This window comes from Leptodactylus fuscus, chromosome 7 (genome assembly GCF_031893055.1).
Source record: "Leptodactylus fuscus isolate aLepFus1 chromosome 7, aLepFus1.hap2, whole genome shotgun sequence".
NCBI lineage: Eukaryota > Metazoa > Chordata > Amphibia > Anura > Leptodactylidae > Leptodactylus > Leptodactylus fuscus.
In genome coordinates this window covers 76,766,251-76,790,007 of record NC_134271.1, presented here as the reverse complement: position 1 = coordinate 76,790,007, position 23,757 = coordinate 76,766,251, and the positions used below count along the sequence as shown (strand labels likewise).

Here is a 23,757-nt window from a genome sequence, read left to right as displayed (position 1 = left end):
AGCTAATTTCAAAGTTACTATAACGGGCACCAGAGAATAAATAACTGCACAGTTAAATCAGGGTTATGGGAAAGCTGGATGATAGCACCTATAGAAGTCATATAAGCTGAAAATATATGTAGTGATGCTTTGCATCGTATTTACAGTTATGACATTCCTGACATCATGTGATTTTCCTATATATTCATATACAGTTCACACCGTGACCAATGGAAATAGTCAGGAAGTGCATGAGTGGTACTCAATAAGGATGGCTTTGTATATGAATAGAGCTGGTGTCCACACTGTGCATGTCACAGCTTTTTATCCCGGCCTCACATGTTTCATTGTAGATTGTGGTTTGTGTTTGACTTATGGGTGTTCATTTTCTGAGAATTTGCATCATCCCACAGTACAATAGTTTATTCTTTCTACGTGTCAGGAAATGCAAACAGTATGTTTTATGTGAGTGAACCAGGCCATTCCAGAATGGGAAGAACCTAAAGTAGATCAATAAGATGTGACAGTGCTGATCTGGGCTCTATGTGTCCTAGTACTCCATACCCACCAGCACCTATAACTCAGGGGGTCAGCAACTCATTTTGGATAAGGTTCCGATTTTGAAAAAAACAAAGATGAAGTAGTCCAAGTGGCATTCAATAATTGTAAGGATATTGACCCCTGCCTGAAAATCATATAACACAGACCATAACAGCACCCAATTAGTTAGTCGATTAAACTTACATTTCAGTATGATCCTGATCTGGTTGAATCTAAACAAATCTTTCCAGCCTTGTTGAAATGAACAGAGGAATGTTTAGCTGATTTATTATATTTTGCACAGGCAGCCCATGGCCCAGACACTAGTACATCATGTCTCCTCAAATTTCCTTCCCTCAGTGCATCCTCCCTTCTGACTGAGGGAGATTGCCACCTGGAGCAGCATTGTCATGTGTTAAGACAACAGAGAGCCCTGTGCCAGGCAGATAAGCCTGGGATGTTGATTACAGCATAAGTGCCAAGGGTTGCTGACCCTTGCTATACCCTATACTGCCTAAAGCTGGTCTTTATCTTGGTATTCTATACCAGTCAGTTTATGATATGTCTTTGTATTCGTACCCAATTCACACCAGTCAGTACCCTAGTGCCCACTAACCCCCCAGTCTGGCCTTTATCCTGGCACCATATGTCCACCAGCATATTCTACCTGTTTATTTTGGTGTGGTATACTGACTTGCTAAAAGCCACCCTGCATCCTGATTCTATACTCACAGAGGACCATATCCACCAACGCCCTATGACACCTATGTTTACCATTTTTATGGCCCTTCATGTAGAAGTGATTATGACAATTTTATTATCTGTGTCAATACAGAAGATCCTGACAGCTGGGTGATAGTGTTGCGTCAGTATTGTCATGTGTTTGTTGTAGAGACATTGCAGGTATCTTGAAAATGTGGCAGTGGTAAAGGGATGGGTCTCTGGACACCTGGACTGAGCATAGTCATTCAGGGTGGAGTCCCATAATGTGTAGCTGGGTGACTAGAGGAGGGGGTCATTGCACAATTGTACAAATGCATAGTCTGCCCCTGGTATGATGGATTAACTAATTTCTGTCTCCTTAGATGACATACATTAGGGTAAGAATGGGAACCATCCTTGCCTCCTGGGCTATGTGCAATAGTTACAACTTGTTCACCCATCTGAATAGCAATACCATCAGAGTCGGTGATCTATGTGTTATAGAGACTGTGTGTAGCATCAACTAGTTGCTCCAGCATGAAGAGCTTACAATCTACTGTGATAACTGAGGGGGATGTAAACACATTTTACAGATGTCTTGTTCTAGAGGAGGATAATACTTCCTGTATATCTACCATATGCAGGCTGCTGCTGTCTTGGAGGTCTTCTGCTTATCACAATGAGTGCAGAATCAAAGCGATGAATAAATGGACTCCAACACAACAAATGGTTAAGCCCATAGTCATCCTGTGCCAGACTCAAGAACAATGCCCTGTGTGTACCTGTGCCGGCACATTCTAGGAAGGCGTTTATCAGCTGGTGCTGCTCAGTCATTATTTCCCCTATTTTTTGGGGAAGGTGCTGATTTCAAGGTGCCAATTAGCTGTGAGTGGCAGCGCAGCCTCCATGGTGCTGTATTGTGACAGAAGTAGGTCACTGGGAGGAGGATGGTGGTGATAAAGAAAACGGGTCATATTGAAATGAGACTTTATCCTGGATCTTCCTACCCCCTGAGAACAGGTTCGCTGTTGGCATCTTTGTGGCATTTTTCGCAGCTCCAGATGTTTCATGTTAGGAACTAAATGATTCTCGAAAAGACGTAACATAAGTAGATGCATTTCCTGACCAGATTAATAGGGTTAGTTCACACGGGCACAGAGGGGGCAGATTATGGCGCGGAATCCACGTCATAATCTGCCCCCTCACAATGGTGGTCTATGGAGACCGCTAGCAACATGCCGCTCACGGAAAAAAGAAGTGAGCTGCCCTTTCTTTGGGCGGATTCTGTGGCTTGTTGAGCCGCGGCGTCCACCTCATGGCAGCAACTTCCAGAGTCGGCCCATTCATTTGAGCCTACTCTGGAGAGAGAAGCCGCAACAGTCGTGGCAGGCGGATTTTGGCCCGAGAGTGACGCAGCTCTCCTCACTCTCGGTGCCAAAATCCGCCCTTCCGCTCCCCGTGTGAACGGGGCCTTAAAGAGTACAATGGCACTACCACCATGGATGCAGGGAGTGGTAGTTAACAGTCATTGCAGGGAGTCTCAGCCTGGCATCACAGTTTTGCAGTCTCGTTCTGAGGGGTGACTGAGTGACAGTCATTCATCCAGTTTTATGTGAAAACTCAAATCACTGCATAATAATCACTGCAAACTTTATGAAACTTTCTTAAAGACTTCAAGACTGTTTCAATTCCTAATCAAGATATCCGCAGCCAAAAAACCCAGTAACTAGTAATGACTATAATTACAATGTACCGGTGCGGGTGAAAGAACCGTCAGCCTGGAGTCCAGGACAGGAGAGAGAGGTTTTTGCTGCTGGGTTCAGGTCACATAGAAAGGTCTGCACCGATGCAATGTAACCAGTCTTGCACCTGTGTTCAAGATTAGATCAAGGTAGGTTTGCAGCCTGTCTGGGGGAAATAAGAATGCTTCCATTTGATATCATCAAGCAGAGATCTTGTGAAATGAAGAGGAACTGAAAGGCAAAGAGTCGCATTCATTAAGACCGATGTTTTATACAGGTCTCACGGGCTCATTTACACAACAGGGTTATTTTACCGGCCAGCACACAGCCCCATAGACTTTAAGGGATCTATTCACACGACTGTTGTTTTAATGGTCCATGTGAGTGATCCAAGAGAAAGTGGAACCTGTCATTTCTTGGACTGAGTTCACAGATCCCTCAATACTCTTGGATATGTATGCAGCCATAAAAAAGTACTTAATGCATGTTTACAGTTCAAGGCCCTATTGTGTGAATGTAATCTTTCGGTGCTCTGCTCAGATGTGTTACAGTTATAACAAGGCAGAATTAGGCGGCTGGAGTAAATTTCAGGTATAAGACTTCATGCACCTGACGGTAGTTTTGGTTCATATACCAGTCATTTTGTTTTTGCTAACCTGTATGCTATCTATGGTCATGTGCATGAAGCCTAACTCATGTCCGTCATACGTGTGAAGGACTTAATGCGCCACATCTGTCTATGTTGTCCTGCCCACTTTCCACCCATGTCATGCCCACTTGCTAAGAAAGTGTTGTGAGCAGCAAAAAAGAATGGCTAAAACGGAAAAAATTTGGGTAAAAATATGTCCAGCAAAAATGGCAGCCACATGTTTTGCTTAGTGAATGTGCCCTGTTAGAAATGTACAGAACTTTTGTATTTGACTGATAGTGCTTTATTAGACATGTAGGAGGATAAGTTCTGTTATCCTGCGGTGTAAGAATGGTAGCGGTACACTAACGGTTGCGTGCACTTTTCCTCACTCATGGCTGGTGCTGTTTATTGTTTTATTGTGTCACCAGAAGGATTAAGCTGTCACACGGATGCTGTGTAATGTAAACCTGCTTTTGTAGTTTTGTTCAGGCATTCTTTTCCATTTTTGTTATAGTATGTTCATTTCTTCTTAAAGGCACAGTACACCTTATTTACCTTTCTATTACTCTAATCTCATGTACAGTGGCTGCAGAAGAGAAGCACTTCTTGTCTCTACCTTCAGTCTTAAAAGGGATGTCCAGTTTCATTCATTACACTGATGTTTCAGCAAAGTTTCTATAGTGACCTCTGAGAATCGAGTGCCACTTAGGCCTCATATACACAATCGAGTGTGCATAATGAGATTCTTCCGATGAGAGGGTCTGATGCACTGTGTCGATGATTATAAAGGAGGTCCTATCCAGCTTTGTGACATTGGAACAGAGCACAAACCCCCATAAAAGTCAATGAGTGACAGAAGGCACCCCGCTGTGCCCAAGTAGCTTTAGAGGCTACCAGTCAACAAAATTTCTAGCAGAATGTTCAGGGAACAATCCCTGACTATCAAATAATTGGGGGAGTGGGAAATTGTCATCACATCTAAATTAGTGGGCGAAGCTGATTGCAGACCTTGGGGAGATGCCAGCACTTCAGAAGTCAAAAAGCCAACAAAGCCAAGATTGGACGCTGGTATGCTCTTCTGACACACATTGGAGATAGATCCCACTGTTTTCAAAATTACTGACAAATACCTCTTTGCCGTCTGATGTAAACGTGGGTGAATTTACTATTCCATCTATGTCAGTTTTCTTTGACACTTGTACATTTTTTGCATCAAAGATCCACCGCTTTGCTTTTTCTGAACCCCACGTGCCACTTTTTAAGAAAGTTGGTGGAGCAGGGCAGGGGTCATTTATATACAAATTAATTTGCATATTCATTGACAGCAACCAGTGATCTTAATAATGGTAAGCAAGTGAGACACAAGAGATTTGGGGAATATTTAGTCAGTGGCTAACCCTACTATTGAGGGTATGACCATTTTCTTCCGTACATGAAAAGAGCAACTCTGCGTTTTCTTCTCCATTTTTTTTTAATATTAGTAAATAGCAGCATGTCAGCCATACCTGCGGAAACAGATGTGGTTTCCATATAGGTATGATAGAGGCAGAAAGTCCACAGAGGAAACTCTATTTCAGATTTCATTTCCAGCGCTTGGACCGCTCTGACTTTTTGTGACTTTTTAAAAGTTCACTTTGGTAAATCTGGAGTATATCAACAGTCCACTTCATCTAACCATCAAATGTGAAATAAATGGTGTAAAATGTTGCAAAAAACTTTTTTGCAAGCCAGAAGTAGCAATTTCCGGGGTTTTTTTAGCAGAATTTTGGGGTGTAAGATGTGTCTGGGAGAGGCCAGGTCTCCTGACCTGACATCAAGAGCAGTGGGAGGGTTTGGAGACCAGTTTCTAGTCTTACAGGTTCTTCTGCTCCTTCCCCACTTTCTTTAATAAACTTCACATTCCTGCGTCACCTGCCCAGAGATCTGACACCACTGAAATGCACCTTGCTGTGACCTCCATGGAGGATTAGTCACATATGTGCTTAGACCTCTTGAATTCAGTTAGCTAAGGCAGAGCAGTGACTGTGCACAACCTGCGCGGGCAAAGAATGTGACCGGGAAAAACCCATGCAGGAAAACCTGTTCTAAAGTAGTGTAATGATCTGCAGGTGGAGATGGCTAAGCAATGTTCTGTACATCTCTAGTGATGTAATAGTCTGCAGTACATATGACCATGTATTTGTCAGGATTTGTCAATGGTCTTCAGATCTCTAGAGGGGTCAGTAGTGGCGTAACCTCCAGAATATCAGGAGGTAGAGGGGACAGAACAATGTTCTGCATCTCTGTAGAGAGGTCACGGGTGTAATAATCTGAAGAATATATCACTATGTATCTGTCAGGAAGTTATGTTTCTAGCTGATAGTCTCTGTGCTCCATGGTGATCTCATGGTTAAGATGGAGTACTGTTTATTGGGCTGTTCTCCAGGTCTCTCATGCAATGTAACTTCTGTGATATTTACATAGGATTAGTGCAATCCTTCATAAGGCTCTCCCGATTGATATTGTGCTGGGAGCGGCTGTAATTGAAGCAGTTTACACCAGGTTGATGTTACTGGTAGATTTGATGGTGTTGTAGATGGACCCTAACCTCAAAACAAACGCAATATCATTACTGAGACATTGGAGATCATTTCATATTACTCTGGCCCATGTTTCCTTGTACTGCAGCCTAGGGAGAAGCCTAATGTATGGTTTATCCTAAGCCTCCTATTTTACGAATAGGATGTAAAACAGAAAGTGCAGTAAGAGAAAGTGAACATAACAGTGCTGATTTAATCACCATTCAGGATCTGTAGAAAGCTAGGTGATGAAGCCCATTAGTGTCTTCATTTGTGTAAGAAACCTTGTGTGCACAGAAATATGCCTACTATAGACTTGACAGACTGATCAGAAGGACCAGCTCTATCCTGGGGAGCCCCCTGGACCCAGTACAGGTGGTGGGTGACAGGTGGTGAGCTCCATGCTGGAGAATAAATCCCACCCATGTATGAGACCGTGAAGGCACTTAACAGCACTGTAAGTGACCAACTGCTTCATCCCAAGTGTGAGAAGGAGCGCTATCGCAAGTCCTTCCTCTCAACTGCGATCAGGCTGTATAATCTACATCAGACCAAGCGAAGAGACAGAGCTAAATGATCCTCATGTCTCCTTTCTTTCTTTTTCTTCCTTAGCTGTTATTGATTCCTAGTATAGTATTTTTCTCAATTTATTTGTGTTTCCTTCTATAATATATTACTGTTCATTATCCTGTATCTGTATTACCATGCTACTGTAACACTGAAATTTCCCCACGGTCCGACTGCTTCAACCCAAGTGTGAGAGGGAGCGCTATCAGAGGTCTTTCCTCCCGACCGCAGTTTAGGCTACATAATCAACATTAGGCCAAGTAAATATCACTCCACACTGAGAACTAAATGATCCTGAAGTCTTTTCTTTCTTTTTCTTCCTTAGCTGCTATGGATTCCTAGTATTTTTCTCAGTTTATGTGTGTCTCCTTCTGTAATATATTACTGTTTATTATACTGTATCTTTACCATGTTGCTGTAACACTGAAATTTCCCCAAGGTGGGATTATTAGGGCCCCTTCACACGGAGTTTACGCTCCGTGTATTCTGTATATGCACTGTGTATTCTGTACATTTTACACGTGTAAAAATACACGTGTAAAATGTAGTTAGCCATTGAGTTCAATGGCTTTTTCGTACAACGCGCGTCTTTTTGCGCAAAGAGACGCGCATTGTACGAACATGCCATTGAACTCAATGGCTAACTACATTTTACACGTGTATTTTTACACGTGTAAAATGTACAGAATACACGGAGCGTAAACTCTGTGTGAAGGGGCCCTTAAAGGATTATCTTATCTTTTATATTGCCCCTAAATACTTATTCACATGACACTGTTCTCTGCTTTTACGTGCTAGCCATTGTATTAAAAGGGCTATTCGCTTTCTGATGGATAAGATAGGCCATCAATATTGGGTCTGTGGTGGTTTGACACCAGGGACTCTCGCAGTTCACCAATAACAAAGTCTAGGGGGCAGAGCTGCAGTACTTACACTTGCCACCACAGTTTGTCCAGCAAGTGAGCAGCGCAGCTATCCCTCTTTGCCTCTATACTGATTGTCTATCAGTCTATTTAAGCAATCCTTTAAATATTAGAACATTTCCTGTGCTATTTTCACGGACCCATCAATAGACTCTGAGAGATCTGTGAAAACAGGTTATCCATGGGTATACACTTAGCTGTGAAAAACATGCTTTTTCACAGCTGAGTGCATGGCAAGTACTAAGTACAAGAAAAGGACTATTGCCCTGTGTGCCAAAATATAGCTAGCATAATATAGACTTCTATGTGCAAGAATATAACTAGTAAAAAAAAAAACAAAAAAAAAAAAAACCTGTTCTAATATTACCTGTGTGTACAGTGTTGTGCAAAAGTTTAAAGGGATTCTATCATTAGAATACCCTTTGTAAACTAAATACACCTGGGAATAGCCTTAAGAAAGGCAATTCTTCTGTTGCCATTATTATTCTGTTCCTGAGAAATATCATCTTTCTTCCTTATGTAAATGAGTTTTCTCGCAGCAATGGGGGGTGACCCCAGTGCTGCTTGAAAACTCTCCAGCGACACCTTTGTCGTCTTCTCCGCCTCTTCTCTTGCGCTCCCATCTCGTCTTCGTCCAAAAGTGCTGACTGCGCATGTCTGTCAGCCATTTTCCTGTGGCCGAATAATTAATAATACCCCTAAAAAACAGCCAGCACTGCCACCTGGGACAAAAATACAGGGAATACAGCATATGTTAATTACCCCATACGAAAAAGGGGATACAGTAGATACCATCCAGATAAAACAAATTGGTTAGATCTTGCTACTTAGAAGTTTTCAGGTGGGATCAGATCACCAGGTGCATGGATATGATGCACAGACCCTATAGCTCTCCCTAGGGATCTGTCCTTTGCACCCCAAAAGACTCCCGTCCCCACAACGGCTAACGGTTAGTACAACCGGGACTAGAGAGTTCTTAAGTCCCACTGTTTGCTCATCCCTGTCACAATGAAACCAGTCGATCAGGCGCTAAGGTAGCCACTAAGTGGTACCTTGTGAAGTCCAGAAGCCCTGCTCTGCTGTAATGAGCATGTGCACACAAAAAAAAGCAGACAGAAATAACTTCTGATATAATGGACAACCATTTGTCTTTTATGTCCATTAGCCATAAACATTTATGCTAAAAAAAATAACAGACAGTTCACATCCATCATGAGTTGCATTATTTTGCACAGAGCCAAAAGTCCCGCCGAAAAGTCTCTGCCGAAAAAACGGAACCGTGAAGGACTTGGTGAAAACGGACACTAAAGGACAACAGATCAAATCCCATTGAAAACAATGGGATTTTTAAATGATCTTTTAGTGTCCATTGTTAACATTTTCTGAGGGATCCTTGCAATGAATACTAACAGTGAATGGCCCCTAATAGAATATGACTATGATATCCTTTTTTTTATGCATGTGTGGAGTTTTCTTCTGATCTTCAGAATTATATATGTTGGCGTTTCCTGTCTCCTCATGATCACATAGTCTGAGTTGGGGGGGGGGGGCACTGAGCGCATGGTTGATATAAATTTGCACAGCATTGGTGTATTAATGGCTTTTTCTCCTCATCATTACAGGCAGACGACCAATGTGAGCTGAAGTCTGTGGGACAAGAAGATGATGTCATCCCGTTACCTGCCAAGGAAGCGAGCCGTCTGGATGAGCGCGAGCTCATTAAATATTTACATGTGAGCATTTCTCTGATATTTATGCTGTACTGGCATCTGATCACCCCCACCCCCGACTGCTCCTCCACACTTTTTTTGTTATACCTTTTCTTAGATATAATCAACTTGTTACCTTTGTATGGACACTCTGACCAAATTTTTTTAGACAATAGTGTGTGACCAGCAAGATACCAAGTCAGGTCAAGACGGTACAAATGGTTGTTCATATGATAAAACTTCACTAGAATGTCAGTTGTAAAGGAGGTCCATAGGTACTAGTCATATAAATATTTGTAATAGAAAATTTTTCTTATTCTGCACTGCTCTTTGAATGAAGTGTTCAATGTAAAGAATGGAGGTTTTCATTCTGGTTGTCATGGCCATTTTCATGGTCAGATAGACAGGGACGTAACTATTGTGGAGGCAGGGAGCGCGACCGCGACTGGGCGTGGCAAGGTACAGGGCCCACGGCCAGCTGGAGATGGCCGGAGCCCGGTACCACTATGACAGTGGTCGGGGAGGCCTGGTTTCCTGACCGCAATACATATTGTAAATGAAAAGGGGCCCCAGCATGTAGCCAGGCCCCTTTTCAATAGGTACTAGCCAGGGAGGTGACTGAAATTAATATATAACACGTAAACTCACCTCTCTGGCGATCTTCCGTCACGTGACTGAGGCCTGTGATCAGGCCCCAATGGTCATGTGGGACGCTGGGCATATAACTCTGTGTCGGGGGAGGGGCATTGGAGGGACCCAGATAAAGTTTGCAACCCGGGCCCACAAAACACTTGTTATGCCACTGCAGATAGAGATTCCTATTCTGTGTATTTTATTTGAGATATCATCATAGTATCTGCTATAGTATCTTTTTTTTAATTTTTTTTATATAAATTCTTTATTTATAAATCAACATAGAGTAGGTGAAACAAAACAGGTAAACAATACGGCTAAGGCACAGCAGCCCTAAAAAGCAAAACATACAAATAAACACAGCCATATGGACGAAACAAAAACCTAACACACAAAAGATAGCCCACAAGGGTAAACATGGCAGGCAGAGACAGGGATAAAAACCGGATTAGGAGAAGGGGAGAAAGGAAAAAGAGGTAAAGGAAAAAAGGGAAAGAAGGGATTGGGGGGCAGCTCCGAGCACCAACCAAGCAACCAACTGGCATCAAGGATCCAACCAGGCCGCAACAGCGGAGGGTACCCTAAAAGAGAAACCATGGGATACTAGAGTCTATACAGACCTCTCACGCAGATAACTAGGAGAACTCGGGATGGGAATGAGGAAATGCGACAGGAGAAACAGTAAACAACCCAAAGCATCCAGGAAGGCCACACTACACTATCAGGTGGAAGGGCAAAGAAGCCACATACCGAACCCCCAGAACGAAAAGTCAGGGCAGCAGCCATGATACGAAGCAAGAGATCTAGAGAACGATAGGATGAGGGCCGGACCTTCCCTAAAATGTGGGTCTGGAATAGAGGCTACGAGGAACTGCTATAGTATCTTTATGATGCGAAGAAATACCGGAATTTTTTTATGCTTTTTTTTTAAAAAAAATAAATGAACAAATAAACGTCACGGAAAAAAAAAAAATGCGTGGGAAGCCTCAGGGAATGTTTGTATTTTAGAGAATAGAGAAGATCCACCAGCACCCCCCTCCCCCACAGTCTGTTCACCCATCCCTACACCTCTGCAGTAGTCCTACTGTACAGTCTGTCTGTTACCTTGACTTTTATGTGATACTTTTTACGTCATATTGTTTAGCATTACCTGAGTGTTATAGCACACGCCTATCCCTGCTCTGTATATGGCACATTCCTTTCATTATTGCCTTTGTGTTGTGTGAGAATGTGCCTCGCCCGTTGTGTAACTTCATCTCCATGGTGCAAAGTTTACAAAGATGCCGGCATCGTGTTGCGGAAATGCAGCGTTTTGTGTTGCAGATTTTGCTGTGGTTTTTGAACCAAAATCATCTGTGGATTTAATATAAGGGAAACTTCTAAGAGTGTCCTTTATATTTTTCCATTCCTTTTCAAGTCACCCCTGACTTTGGCTCAAAAAAATAGCAGCAAAATCTGCAACAAATAATGCTGCGTCTCAATGGGCTTTAGCCTAAAGGAAAACTCCCCAGAATCTGTAAAGACTAACTCCTTCCTGTAATTGTTATCGATGCCTCCCCTCATAGTGACATGACACTGTAATAATCTTTTATAACATTATATATCCAGGTGGATGTGAACACAGGACTGTCCGAGGGCTCTGTGCTCCAGCGTCGGGTTAAACATGGCTGGAACGAGTTTCAGGTGGAGAATTCAGATCCTGTGTGGAAGAAATACCTAGGACAGGTATGAGCTTACATGTTACTGTCCGACTAAGCTATTGGATACAATCTGTTGTCCCGTTCCCATTTGTCAGACATTGTGCTACACTTCTCCAGTGCAGGCTGACATGCTCCAGAGACCTTTATGTCCGTATTTGTGACCAGTGTCTTTTTTGGACTTTAGGGTTAGTCATATTTTCAGGGTAACTTCAGCTTTTGATGCAGTTTTGAGAAACAAAGCTGGATGTGGATTCCGCAGGAAAGAAATGTAAGTAAATTCTCTACATTTCCCATTCCTCTTGAATCCTCTTCTGACTTTGGCTCAAGAAACCAAATGGAAAACTGCCCTGAAAACTGTGTGTGACACTACAATGTGCTAAGCATCTGTAGGTGAAGGCTGTAGGATTTCTCATGCCACATGCAGACTGCTGAAATGTGTCTGTATTCTACCGTTCATCGTATGGCTGCAAATCCTGTGCGGCACAGAATCTCTGGTGCTGTATGTTACTTGGTGCATGGTTGGGATGGGATTTGCAGTTGTAATGCAGATCCATATAATAGCAACACGATATGGCTGTCTAGATGTGGCCTAAAGTGGATGAATATTGGGGTTCATGCTCTGTCTTTTTCACATAACAGCCCCCATTCACCATTAGTATTGTGCACAGTATTGGTCTTGTTTTAGTTACTGCTTTCATTTACATGTAATAATGGATGATAATTGAGGCTGCTTGCTTATAGATGAGTGCGAAGCGTCTCTAGAGATCACAGAGTGGCTTTCTCGTTCATTCTGAGATGTATTTGTTTTTTCCTTAAAGTTCACAAATCCCCTCATCCTGTTGCTGCTAGGCTCTGCATTGGTCAGTGTTATAACCAAGGAGTACGAGGATGCCGTCAGCATTACTGTGGTAAGTTAAAGGGGCAGGGGCTGCCATAATTGATAGTTATCAACTTTCCCTTGGGTCATGACTGACAGATTAATTTCCAGACTATTCCTGTTTCTTAAACTTCATTTTATTATCTTGTTTTTCCGCAGGCAATATTAATCGTAGTGACTGTGGCTTTTGTGCAGGTATGCATTCCTAGCCGCCATCCGAGAGCAGGGAATGAATGGAAGGCACTGTAGCTATTGACACAATCATTCCAGTGTATTATTATCTTCTACTGTAATATAAACATATGGGGTTTTGCTATATCTGAGGCTCCCTCCTGTGCCCATAGCTCATCAGCCCCTCACATGTTGGGGGTGCTGCTGCTTTACGCCCTTCTGGCCCATATTTCCTCACTTTACAGAGTTTGGTGGCTGAAACAGCTTTTGCCCCTGCATGTTGTTACCCTGCCTGCCTCTAAAGGTAGGACTCTTGGGTCAGCTACTTGCTGACCACTCATCTCCTCACCCTCATTCCCTGTAAATGTGGGGTTAACCACTGCCTGATCTCCACATCTTATCACCACCCGAAGATGCCATTCTGATTTGAAACTGATGAGGGCGTTGATATTGTGCAGACCTTTAACATGCCTCCCCCCCACACACACACACACACACACACACACACACGATTCCCCTCCATTCGTGCAAAACCTTCACTTTATGGCAACCATCATAGAGTTGAGTGGTCTGAAGTGCAGATCATCTGTAGAACATAGGACAGTAGAATATCTAAACCTTATCTGACTCTCTTATATCGGCAGGAATATCGCTCAGAAAAATCTCTTGAGGAGTTAAATAAACTGGTTCCCCCAGAATGTAACTGGTGAGTTGATGCTTAATCTTATCATTACTCTCAAATGCTCCTCGTGGTGGTCATGTGACAGTTTCTTATGTCCTAAAAGTACTTTGCTGAATTAAAATGTTCAGAAAAGTTCAGCAACATCCAGTGGCTAAAACTCCTCCCCTGAGATATTACCAGCTAATGGTTTGTTGCATTGCGACACTGTAGGGACTTCTCTAAAAGGCTGCGTTCACATCTGTGTTGGAGTTGCCGCCGCAGATTCTGCCTAAAATCAACGAAGAGAAAAGTTCTCCAAGGAAGACTTTTCTCTCCAACGGTTATATGCAGAAACCTGGTGGATTCCATTATAGTCTGTGGGGTCCTTGGGTAACTGTTTTTTTTTTTAAGTGGACAGGCTCTCCGGCGTTCGGGTTTGGCGTTTCCCCGTAAACAAGAATACTTACATGGGATCATTTATGCCGCTTGCACACAACCATATGTAGTGTGCGGGCCTGCAAAAAATGGAATGGGTGGCACATAGATTGGCATCTGTGTGCTCTCAATGTTTTTCATGGAATCATATGCTTAAATAAATGAAATAATGGCCTTGAAACTTGATCCATGAAAACTTATGTATGGGGCCATAGAAATTAATAAGTTTGTATGCTATTCATTTGCACAGATGCTTAAAAACAGATAAACAGATAGCATGTGGAACAAAACCACGGTTGTGTGCATGGTTAAGGCCTTACTAAGAGATACAGGACTTCGCTAATAAAATTACTTATTTACTGCACTTTTAACAATCATAGTATGTATTGTTGTGGTAAATTCTTTTTTAAAGGTGCATTGCTATGGGGAGTGTTACACACACAGTCAAAAACTGCATCCAAACATAGCAGTTTGTGATAATAACTATAGTTTTGCCATGATGTTAAAAATCCTATGGCAGAACTGTATACGTTTTTGCTTCAATTTTTTGCAACACCTTTCCTTCCCTAAGCAGTATGGCCCAGAAGCACTTAATAATGGAGAATGGGAAAGCAATGTACAGACACCTATAGGCCTTGCTCTGTATTAATATTTCGCATTCATCTGCAGCTGCTCTCTGTAAAAAAAATTTAATTCTACAGCAGTGCTCTATATGCCTGGGACGAAATGGGCAGTAATCGGTCCAATCTACAGTAGCAGTATAGTCGATGAGATTAAATAAATCTCATCCACATGCTGTGACTACAATTTGTAGCACAATATAACCTGCACTGCGTGTTTTAAGCCTGCAGCGTGTCTTACCGAAAAGTTTAAAAGCTGCGGGGGGCCCATAAAGAAATCTGCAAGTGAGCCACTGCAAAAAACACCTGATTTCTGGTGGTTTTTGCCACTGCAGCTTGCAGAATTGCTGCAGAATTGTTTGTGTGGCCCCAGCCTACTTGTGTTTTTGCTCTGCAGCAGCCCTCTGTGCAGGACTTATACCTTTTTCTTTGTTTGCAGTGTCCGTGATGGGAAGCTGCAGCATCTACTTGCTCGAGAATTGGTGCCTGGAGATGTGGTGTGTCTAACGGTTGGCGACCGGGTCCCTGCAGACATCAGACTAATAGAGGTTTAGTAGTAATTAATATTTGGATATACAGTGTATGGAATGGTCTCTACCGTGGCCATTTTTTGTGTGAATGTAACAGTGAGTAGTTCTTGCATAAGTATGCTAGATTTGAGAAACAGGTGTATCCTCGAAACGCGTTTGTACATTTTTAGTCATAATTTTTATTGAGCAAATCAACCCACTTTTCACCTTGATTGATCACACATTTGCTGAAATCCTTTTCTTATAACCAACTACTGGCGATGAGAATTTCACTAGGGTCAATACACTCCCATGGACTAAGGTTCTGGGAGACTACTTTTTCCCTGTATCTTTGCTTAGAATCCAGAGGATCCCATGGACACTGGTGAAAGCAGCTTTTGCCATTCTTCTTGTCTGAGACCCCTATACAGTGGTTGTGACTACTTACAACCAAAAAAGGTGATCCCCAAAGCTTGGGCCCTTATATTTGAGACCTAAAGGATTTTGCCCAGGGTGCGTTCTTCACTGCTTACTCTTTCCTATTTTAGTTCTTGCGTAATACACACATGAGGATGCCCCTTACCACATACAAATGTTGCTGTTAGCAAGATGTCTTATGAGCTGCTTGACCTTTTAATTGTCACCTCCCAGCCAAGCCCAATGTACTGTAAACTGGTTTCTACCTTATTCACACTGGTGTCAGATAAATGGAGTTACGTGTTTTAGAGAGGCCACAGACCATCCCACAGTGTCCAGGGGCAGAATTGTTTGCAGGATTGTTCCCTATTCTTACGACATCTAGTGATAGATTACGCCGTGCGATGTCATGTGATCACACTGCACACCCTCCACAGTCTTCTGCTTACCTGTTTCAGGTATTGATTACCCCTCTCAGCGGCTGATGTAATATGTGAGACTGTAACTGATGCAGCTTTGCTCCATTATATATTGGGTGGAGTGGAATGACATTGTAAATAATGTGATAATTGAATCCGTGAATCTGTGGCTCTAGTCAGGAGATGTAATGTTCTGCAGGTGGTCAGGGATAAGATTAGGGCTACATGAAAACATGCATAGCGCTACAAAGTGATTTTAACCATTGAGCTACACCTGAAGTCCAAATGTCTAGTTATACATAATCCTGTGCCTGCAGCTGTCATTCAGTCAGTAGCGCTACTGCAGTGAAGCCCTTTTTTTTTTTTTTTTGGATTACAATGTACATTTTATTATTATTATTATTTTTGTTTTTCCATTTACGTATGTATTTGTAGAATGGGAGGAAATCCATGCAGACACAGGGAGAACATACAAATTCCTTGCAGGTGTTGTTTTTTGCGGGTTTCGAACCCAGGACTCCAGTGCTGCAAGGCTGCAGTGCTAACCACTGAGCCACCGTGTTTCTCCCGATTCTTCTTTTCTATAGGATTAGTTGTGTTCACCTTACCAAACATCAGATCCTGGATTGCTGAGCCCTTCCTTTTAGTGTGCCTGGCTGACTTGACTAAATGTGTTTGTAGTTTTTTTTTTCTAAATGTGGAGATAATCTCTAACCTCACTGTCAAACTCCCTGCCCCATACCTCTACTTGTTAGTGGGAAACTTCTTGGTATAGTAGAGCTGAATTGATACGCATGAGATTTTTTAGTAGCTAGCTTAAGAGCCTTGTGACTCCCTTGTGACTCCCAATGTCTGTGTCAGGACATCAGTGACAACTATGTATTCCTGGTTAGTCAGAAATGTTTGGCTTTGGGCACTGCAGATTGGAAGAAGTTAAATCTTTGTGAGTTTTGTCAATTTGTCATTGAAAACAATGGCTCCTCAGTCCTTCAGAGAGGGAATAGTTATATTTGGAAAGTCTTACAAGCCCCATTATTGCTGCTGAAAGCCTTTCATCTCTTTCCCTCTGTTGGTGGGAAAACACGGATCAGTGGCAGCCAGTTCAGTGCACGCCAGGCGGTTTATTATATCTGTACTAAAACAAAAGCTTGGGTGTTAAACCTTCAAAACCTAATTGTTTATTGACTTGTTTTGTATGAGGCAGCGGTGGCAATGCAGTGACTGTACTGAGGTCTCCCCTGGATTACAGTCAACGGGGGAGACATTGCTACACCCCAGTATCAACATTTAACCCTGTTTTTTAACCCATAGGAACATATTCAGTTGCCATGCCAGTATTTCTTTTAAGCTAAGACCCAACATAGCAAACCATAGCCGAAAAGCAATGCGGGCAAGGCCTCAGTGGAAACGCATCACAGTTTTTCCTGCAACGCTTTTCACAGGAGCTCCGCAGAGTTTTCCTCTTCAGACTTTCTTCTTCTACCTACACGGAAAACACCAGCATTTCCGTAGATATAATTGACATACTGCGTTTTACAATAACGTGACTGTTTTTGAAATTGCAGCATGTTCACTGCAGATATTTTTCTGCAATGTGTGGATGGAAATAACCAGAATCCCATCCACTTTGCAGGTATTGTAAAACACTGCGGTTTTTGCCATGGCTTTCATGCTTCGTGGGTCCCCAGCCTTAAGCAGCTTTAATAAATGATTGTTCGATCCGCCTTAGTGGATAGTGAATAGTGAACATCACGTCCAGAAATTAAAGCTCCAAGGCCTCTGCACTCCTTATAGTTACACCCCTGAACATGTCATAGCAGTGACACAGTTATTGTCACAGGTAAAGGGAGAATGTTGTGCTTTCCCTTCTGTCTAATCTCTTTCCTCCGGGCTACTATTGTAGAAGGAGAAATTACTCATCAGCACCTATATCTGTAGATGAACAAAATGTATCTTAGTGGCTGTAACCAGCTTGTGATTGCCCCATGTGATCTCGGTCATCTGCCCTGCACTCGGTTTTTATAAAAAGACTCTATATTATATGAAATCATAGATCTATGTTGTGACCTCAGCACCATTGTTCCCGAAAAGGCATTATATAGCTGCAGTCTCTGCTCCCGTCAGAAAGCCATGTCTTCAGTTAATGATCTAGAAAGTGACATTTTTGAGCAGCCACTGTGACAAATCCTGGCTGCTTTCTTTAAAGTTCAGCTAATGTTTGCTTTCAGATCTGGAGATTTGCCACTCTGTGTACAAGACTCCAGCTATTCTTTCATACTGCTCTGTGTACAGGACTTACACTATTATCCCAGGCTGCTTTGTATAAACCGTCCCTGTGATTTATGGGATAAATAATGCAGATCTGTATAAACTTTACTTCTAGAAGCATTTTTCCATTATTATTCACTAGCTTCTGCCTGCGACTTCGTCTGCGGGTTGTTGGCGTTGATGATCCGCCTATATTCAGGAAATTTCTGCCGTTGATAGTTTGCCTGCTCCGGCATTTTGGCAGCTCGCAAGCTGTCCTGCTGCTGACCTCGTTCCTCACACCATGCCTGTGATTGTTCCGGCATCTCAGCAGCTCGCTGGGACGCCATATAATGAGCATGTTGTTGGTGTTGATGATCCGCCGGCTGCATCATTTCGACAGCTGTCAAGCTGGCCTGCCGCTGAACTTGTTCCTCGCGTTGTGCCTGTGATTGATTCCAGTATCTCAGCAGCTGACTGGGAAGCCATATAATGAGCGTGTTGTTGGCGTTGATGATTGTCTTGCTCTGGCTTTTTGGCAACTTTCAAGCTGGCTGCCGCTGAAATTGTTTCTTGCACTGTACCTGTGATTGTTCAGGCATCTCAGCACCTCGGTGGAATGTCATATAATGAGCGTGTTGTTGGTATTGATGATCCACCTGCGTTGATAGTTTCCTTGTATGCCCTGTGGGATCGGGCTTCTTATCGTGTCTGTTTACATGGCGGGTAAAACTCTATTTATGTCCATTTTTCTATTTGCCTTACTGTATTGACACAGGGGAGGGGTAGATTATAAATGCCTTCATGAGACAATGTCACCTGAGCAGAAACAAGCAACGGTGAACTTGTTAGGGAGCAGCTGGAGTGAACATGGCAGCCAGAAAAAAAATTCCTGAAAAGTACAAAGAGATTTCAGAACTTAGGGTTATGTCCATTGGGTCCTTTACTATAATGAAATATACTGATATAATATTGTAATAATTGCTTGGTTAATAATTCTAACTTTTATATATTTGGTTTTCTATATTTCTTCACTCACAACCATAGGAAAATAGAAGGGGACAGGATAGTATGAAGTGGTGCAGAGGGGTCCAGTAGCTGCTAATTCCTCTCTCCCTATTGAGAATTGAGCATGCATGTGAATGGGTAAAGTGGGGGAGTTGGTAAGAAAACTTTTCAACCAAACAAGTATTCAGTGTTTGGATAGTCATAGACTTTCCAGTGCCTATAGGTTATAAAAATAATCTTCTGCAGCTGTCAAGCTGGCCTGCCGCTGAACTCGTTCCTCGAGCTGTGCCCGTGATTGTTGCAGCATCTCAGCAGCTCGCTGGGATGGCATATAATGAGCGTATTGTTGGCATCGATGATTCTCTTTAGCTCTGCTTGAGGAGAGCTCTGTGACTTGTGGCTTCCTTCATAGTTGTCATTGTTTTCGACAAATTAGATTTTCTTTTTCCAGGCATGTTGAAAATTGGCAAACTGCCAATTTGGATTAAAGGCGTTTGCCCATGTTAGTTTGTCTGCACTGGCTGGAGCAGATCAGATAATATGCAAATGTAATACACACTGAGGGTTAAGTGTGTTTACACAGAGAGATAACAGCCCTGGTTTTTTCAGAAGGTGAGATAAGAGCAGTGTAATATAGTATGTGAAAAAAAAAAAATAACAGTCATGAAGCCATGTCATTTACAAGTAGCATACATTTTAATCCAGGTTACAATCTATCTATGTGCCAAATTTCATTCAAATCCGTGCAGCCGTTTTTTCGTGATTGAGGAACAAACATACAAACTTTCACATTTAGATTAGAATATTAGTAGGATTTCCCACATGTTACACAGTGCTATACATTTTAGAGTCTGGGATAATAAAGCCTCGTACAGATGGACTGACCACAAGAGTTGCGTCTAAGTGGAAGGGGTTCAAGAGATTTGGGGGAAGGGGTGAGTGTTAGAAGAGAGACTGGGTAAACTGTTTAGCTAAAGATGAAGATGGAGCCGAGATTCTGAAGAGTTTGTGTAGATTGTTTTTATAACCTATAGGCACTGGAAAGTCTATGACTATCCAAACACTGAATACTTGTTTGGTTGAAAAGTTTTCTTACCAACTCCCCCACTTTACCCATTCACATGCATGCTCAATTCTCAATAGGGAGAGAGGAATTGGCAGCTACTGGACCCCTCTGCACCACTTCATACTATCCTGTCCCCTTCTATTCCCCTATGGTTGTGAGTGAAGAAATATAGAAAACCAAATATATAAAAGTTAGAATTATTAACCAAGCAATTATTACAATATTATATCAGTATATTTCATTATAGTAAAGGACCCAATGGACATAACCCTAAGTTCTGAAATCTCTTTGTACTTTTCAGGAATTTTTTTTCTGGCTGCCATGTTCACTCCAACTGCTCCCTAACAAGTTCACCGTTGCTTGTTTCTGCTCAGGTCACATTGCCTCATGAAGGCATTTATAATCTACCCCTCCCCTGTGTCAATACAGTAAGGCAAATAGAAAAATGGACATAAATAGAGTTTTACCCGCCATGTAAATAGACAAGATAAGAAGCCTGATCCCACAGGGCATACAAGGAAACTCTCAACGATTGTTTTGTTCCAATCTCACCCAGATTAGTATGACATCAGGAAGTCCTTGCAGTTTTCAGCTCATTCATACATATTACTACACAGTTAATGTTTTCAGCCATTGACAATATGACCTCATAAATCCTTTCATTACTGTGGCCTTGTGTAAAGCCCCACAGCAGCCCAAGATGCAGAGTAGAGGGTCTAGTGACTCCCATTCTCCAGACTCACAGCATATCATTACTGACTGCAATCTAAAATGTCTTTCTCAACAGACAACTGATCTGTTAGTGGATGAATCCAGTTTTACCGGTGAGACAGAATCATGCAGCAAAACTCATGGATCAGTGGACGAAGCGAGTGGCCTCACAACACTTAGCAACATTGTTTTCATGGGCACTCTGGTCCGATATGGAAAAGGAAAGGTAAGTACTACATCTAAACAATCCATTCGCTTGAAAGCATGATGTCAGTGAGAATGCGCCTATCTATTTACTAAAGAGCAGCAATGTCATCATTGAGAATGCAGCTTATCCATTCACCAGAGAGCAGCAGTGACCAGTGTTGTAACTACTGGGGTAGCAGGGGTAGCAGCTGTCACAGGGCCCAAGACATTAGGGGCCCGGCGACAGCCGCTACCGCTGCATTTTTTTTTTTTTAATAGGCCGTTACCTGGTGGTGTAACTCCAGCCGGTAATGGGCCCTATTTACGTACCAATCCTGGCAAGGGCCGGGATCGATAAGTGACACCACGGGCCCCACAAACACTATTATTGTGCTCGGAGGTCTTTTCAGACCCCCGAGTATAATGATCGGAGGCCCGGGAGAGGTAAGAGAATATAAAAAACAGTGTAACTTACCTCTCTGCACTCCAGACAAACTTCGGCCTAGTACAAAAAGAGTGAGGTGACACTACTTAATGCAGGTTTGAAGTAACAAGGTAGGATAAGGGGAATACACTATTGAATAATCCTATGGTGGTGCTCTCAGTAAACAACATAGTCCATATAAAATATAAAGAAGAAGAAAAAAACTGGGCACTCACCATCAAGAGGATTCAATAAAACTTTACAACTTTATTTTCACGCCCAGGCGTGCCTCCTCCCGTGTATACTTTTAATGGATTTTTGAAAATAAAGTTGTAAAGTTTTATTGAATCCTCTTGATGGTGAGTGCCCAGTTTTTTTCTTCTTCTTTATATTTTATATAAACTTCGGCCTAGTTGTGTGACGTATCTGATGTCACATGACCGGGAGGTCTTCAGCATCCGTATCAGTCGGGGAGGGCAATGTCAAACGTTCGCCATGGGGCCCCGCTATTCCTAGTTACGCAACTGGCAGTGACATCACTGAGAGCCTATCCAATGAATTGAGAGCAGCAATGACATCCTATACATATACAGTTTATACATTTATTAGAGAGTAGATAGGATATCTCTGAGAATACAGCCTATCCATTCACTAGAGAGCAGATGTGACATAATTGAGAATACAGTTTATACTTTTATTAAAGAGCAGCAGCAACATCACTGACAATGCAGACTGAGTTATAAATAAGAATACATATTTTTGACTTCCATCCTCACGTTTGTATTTCTGTTAGACATAAATATTCTAAATTGTGAATTCTCACTTTCTTCTCACTTCATGTGTTTCCTTGTAGGGAATTGTCATCTGTGTTGGAGAGAAGTCACAGTTCGGAGAAGTGTTCAAGATGATGCAGGCAGAGGAGGTCTGTAGGCTTTCAGCTCTCCTGCTTTGGTCAACGATGTTATTTGTGATTGTTTTGCACTAAGTGATGACATTAGAAGCGACAACATCATTAAAGGGGTTGTCCAGCTTCAACATATAAATGTTCGGTTGTTTTGTTGTTGTTTTTTAAAATAAAATGTTCTACAATTTTCCAATATACTTTCTGTATCAATTCCTCATGCTTGCATTCTTTGTTTACGGTTTGTGGGTAGAAATCTGTCTAGGATCATGTGATTGGCATAGTCATGTGATGAACACACAGGTGCACAGTGCGTTACAGTCACTGGACAGTAATCAGAGCTCTGTCCTGTAACGCGCTGTGCACCTGATCACATCACATGACCATGGACTGATTTTTATCCACAAATCGTGAACAAACAACCCTTCATGTGTGAATTGTCCATGATGTGTACATTCATAGTGTCTCTATGGGGCTGGCTTGTGTGTAACTCTGGTGACAGCTGAGACACTGAAAGCCAAACTGGAAATTATAATAATTGGTTACATAGATCCTAGGAAATTCCCCATTGCATTGTAGTTCCAGTCTCATCTACTTTTTCACTAGTTATTTTCAATCTTTACATTGAATATCTCCACTTAATGCTGATGAACTTTTTTTGCTTTATTTTCTGTGTCTTCTTTTACATTATGTCTTCTATTCCAAACTCTGCTTGGAGTTCTTGAAACCAGGCAGCAGTTTATCAAGTATGTTGTTGCCTTCTGCACTCCTATACTGCAATGTCCCCAAGAACAGTAAAGAAGCTACAAATGACTGCAGCTTTGGATGTGATTGGAGTATAAGACATGAGATAACAGGTTTCAGTAGAGCAGTGTTTCTTATAATTATTATGCTCAAACATTTTTTGAGTCATTTCAAGTGACCCCTGGAGATTGCCACCAAGGAAAATGTGCTAACATCTTGTAGGCGAGGAACAGGCAATATCCTTATTTTTGTAACTATAGCAACCAATCCGCTCACCAGCCTTTGCTGCGCTATGATTAGTGCAATAGAGCCATGTGCAGTCAATTACAACTGTACATTCTGCTAATAAATCTCCAGCACCCTTAGATAACTTGATATCCATTGTTATCATTATTTGTAGGATGTGACTAGTTATTCACTGGTATGCCATATACGTACCTATCAGTCTTGATGGCCATGGAAAGGGGGGTCCCTGGTGTAACTCTCTATTATATATGATCTGTCATGTGGTGATTGGTGCAGGGCAGCCAATACTGGTGCCTTGAAGGGACCTTTCATAGAAGCAGAAACATATCTTTTCGGCCACAGGTCAGTAAAGTAATGCAGAGCTAATCATCTTTTTATAGATGCATATCAGCTGGCAAGTGCATTGTGGGTGGGGCCTGATTTGCCTACAG

At 42.2% G+C, this 23,757-nt stretch overlaps 1 protein-coding gene across 1 annotated transcript in view; it reads left to right on the top strand.

The window, feature by feature from the left end:
* The window catches only part of ATP2C2 (ATPase secretory pathway Ca2+ transporting 2), a 64,774-nt gene that overhangs the window by 5,716 nt on the left and 35,301 nt on the right, over positions 1 to 23,757 (top strand). The window contains 8 exon segments of the mRNA XM_075282183.1: positions 9,265 to 9,375; positions 11,593 to 11,709; positions 12,503 to 12,592; positions 12,721 to 12,756; positions 13,377 to 13,438; positions 14,888 to 14,996; positions 20,902 to 21,051; positions 22,289 to 22,357. Of these exon segments, the coding sequence (XP_075138284.1) occupies positions 9,265 to 9,375; positions 11,593 to 11,709; positions 12,503 to 12,592; positions 12,721 to 12,756; positions 13,377 to 13,438; positions 14,888 to 14,996; positions 20,902 to 21,051; positions 22,289 to 22,357 (744 nt within the window).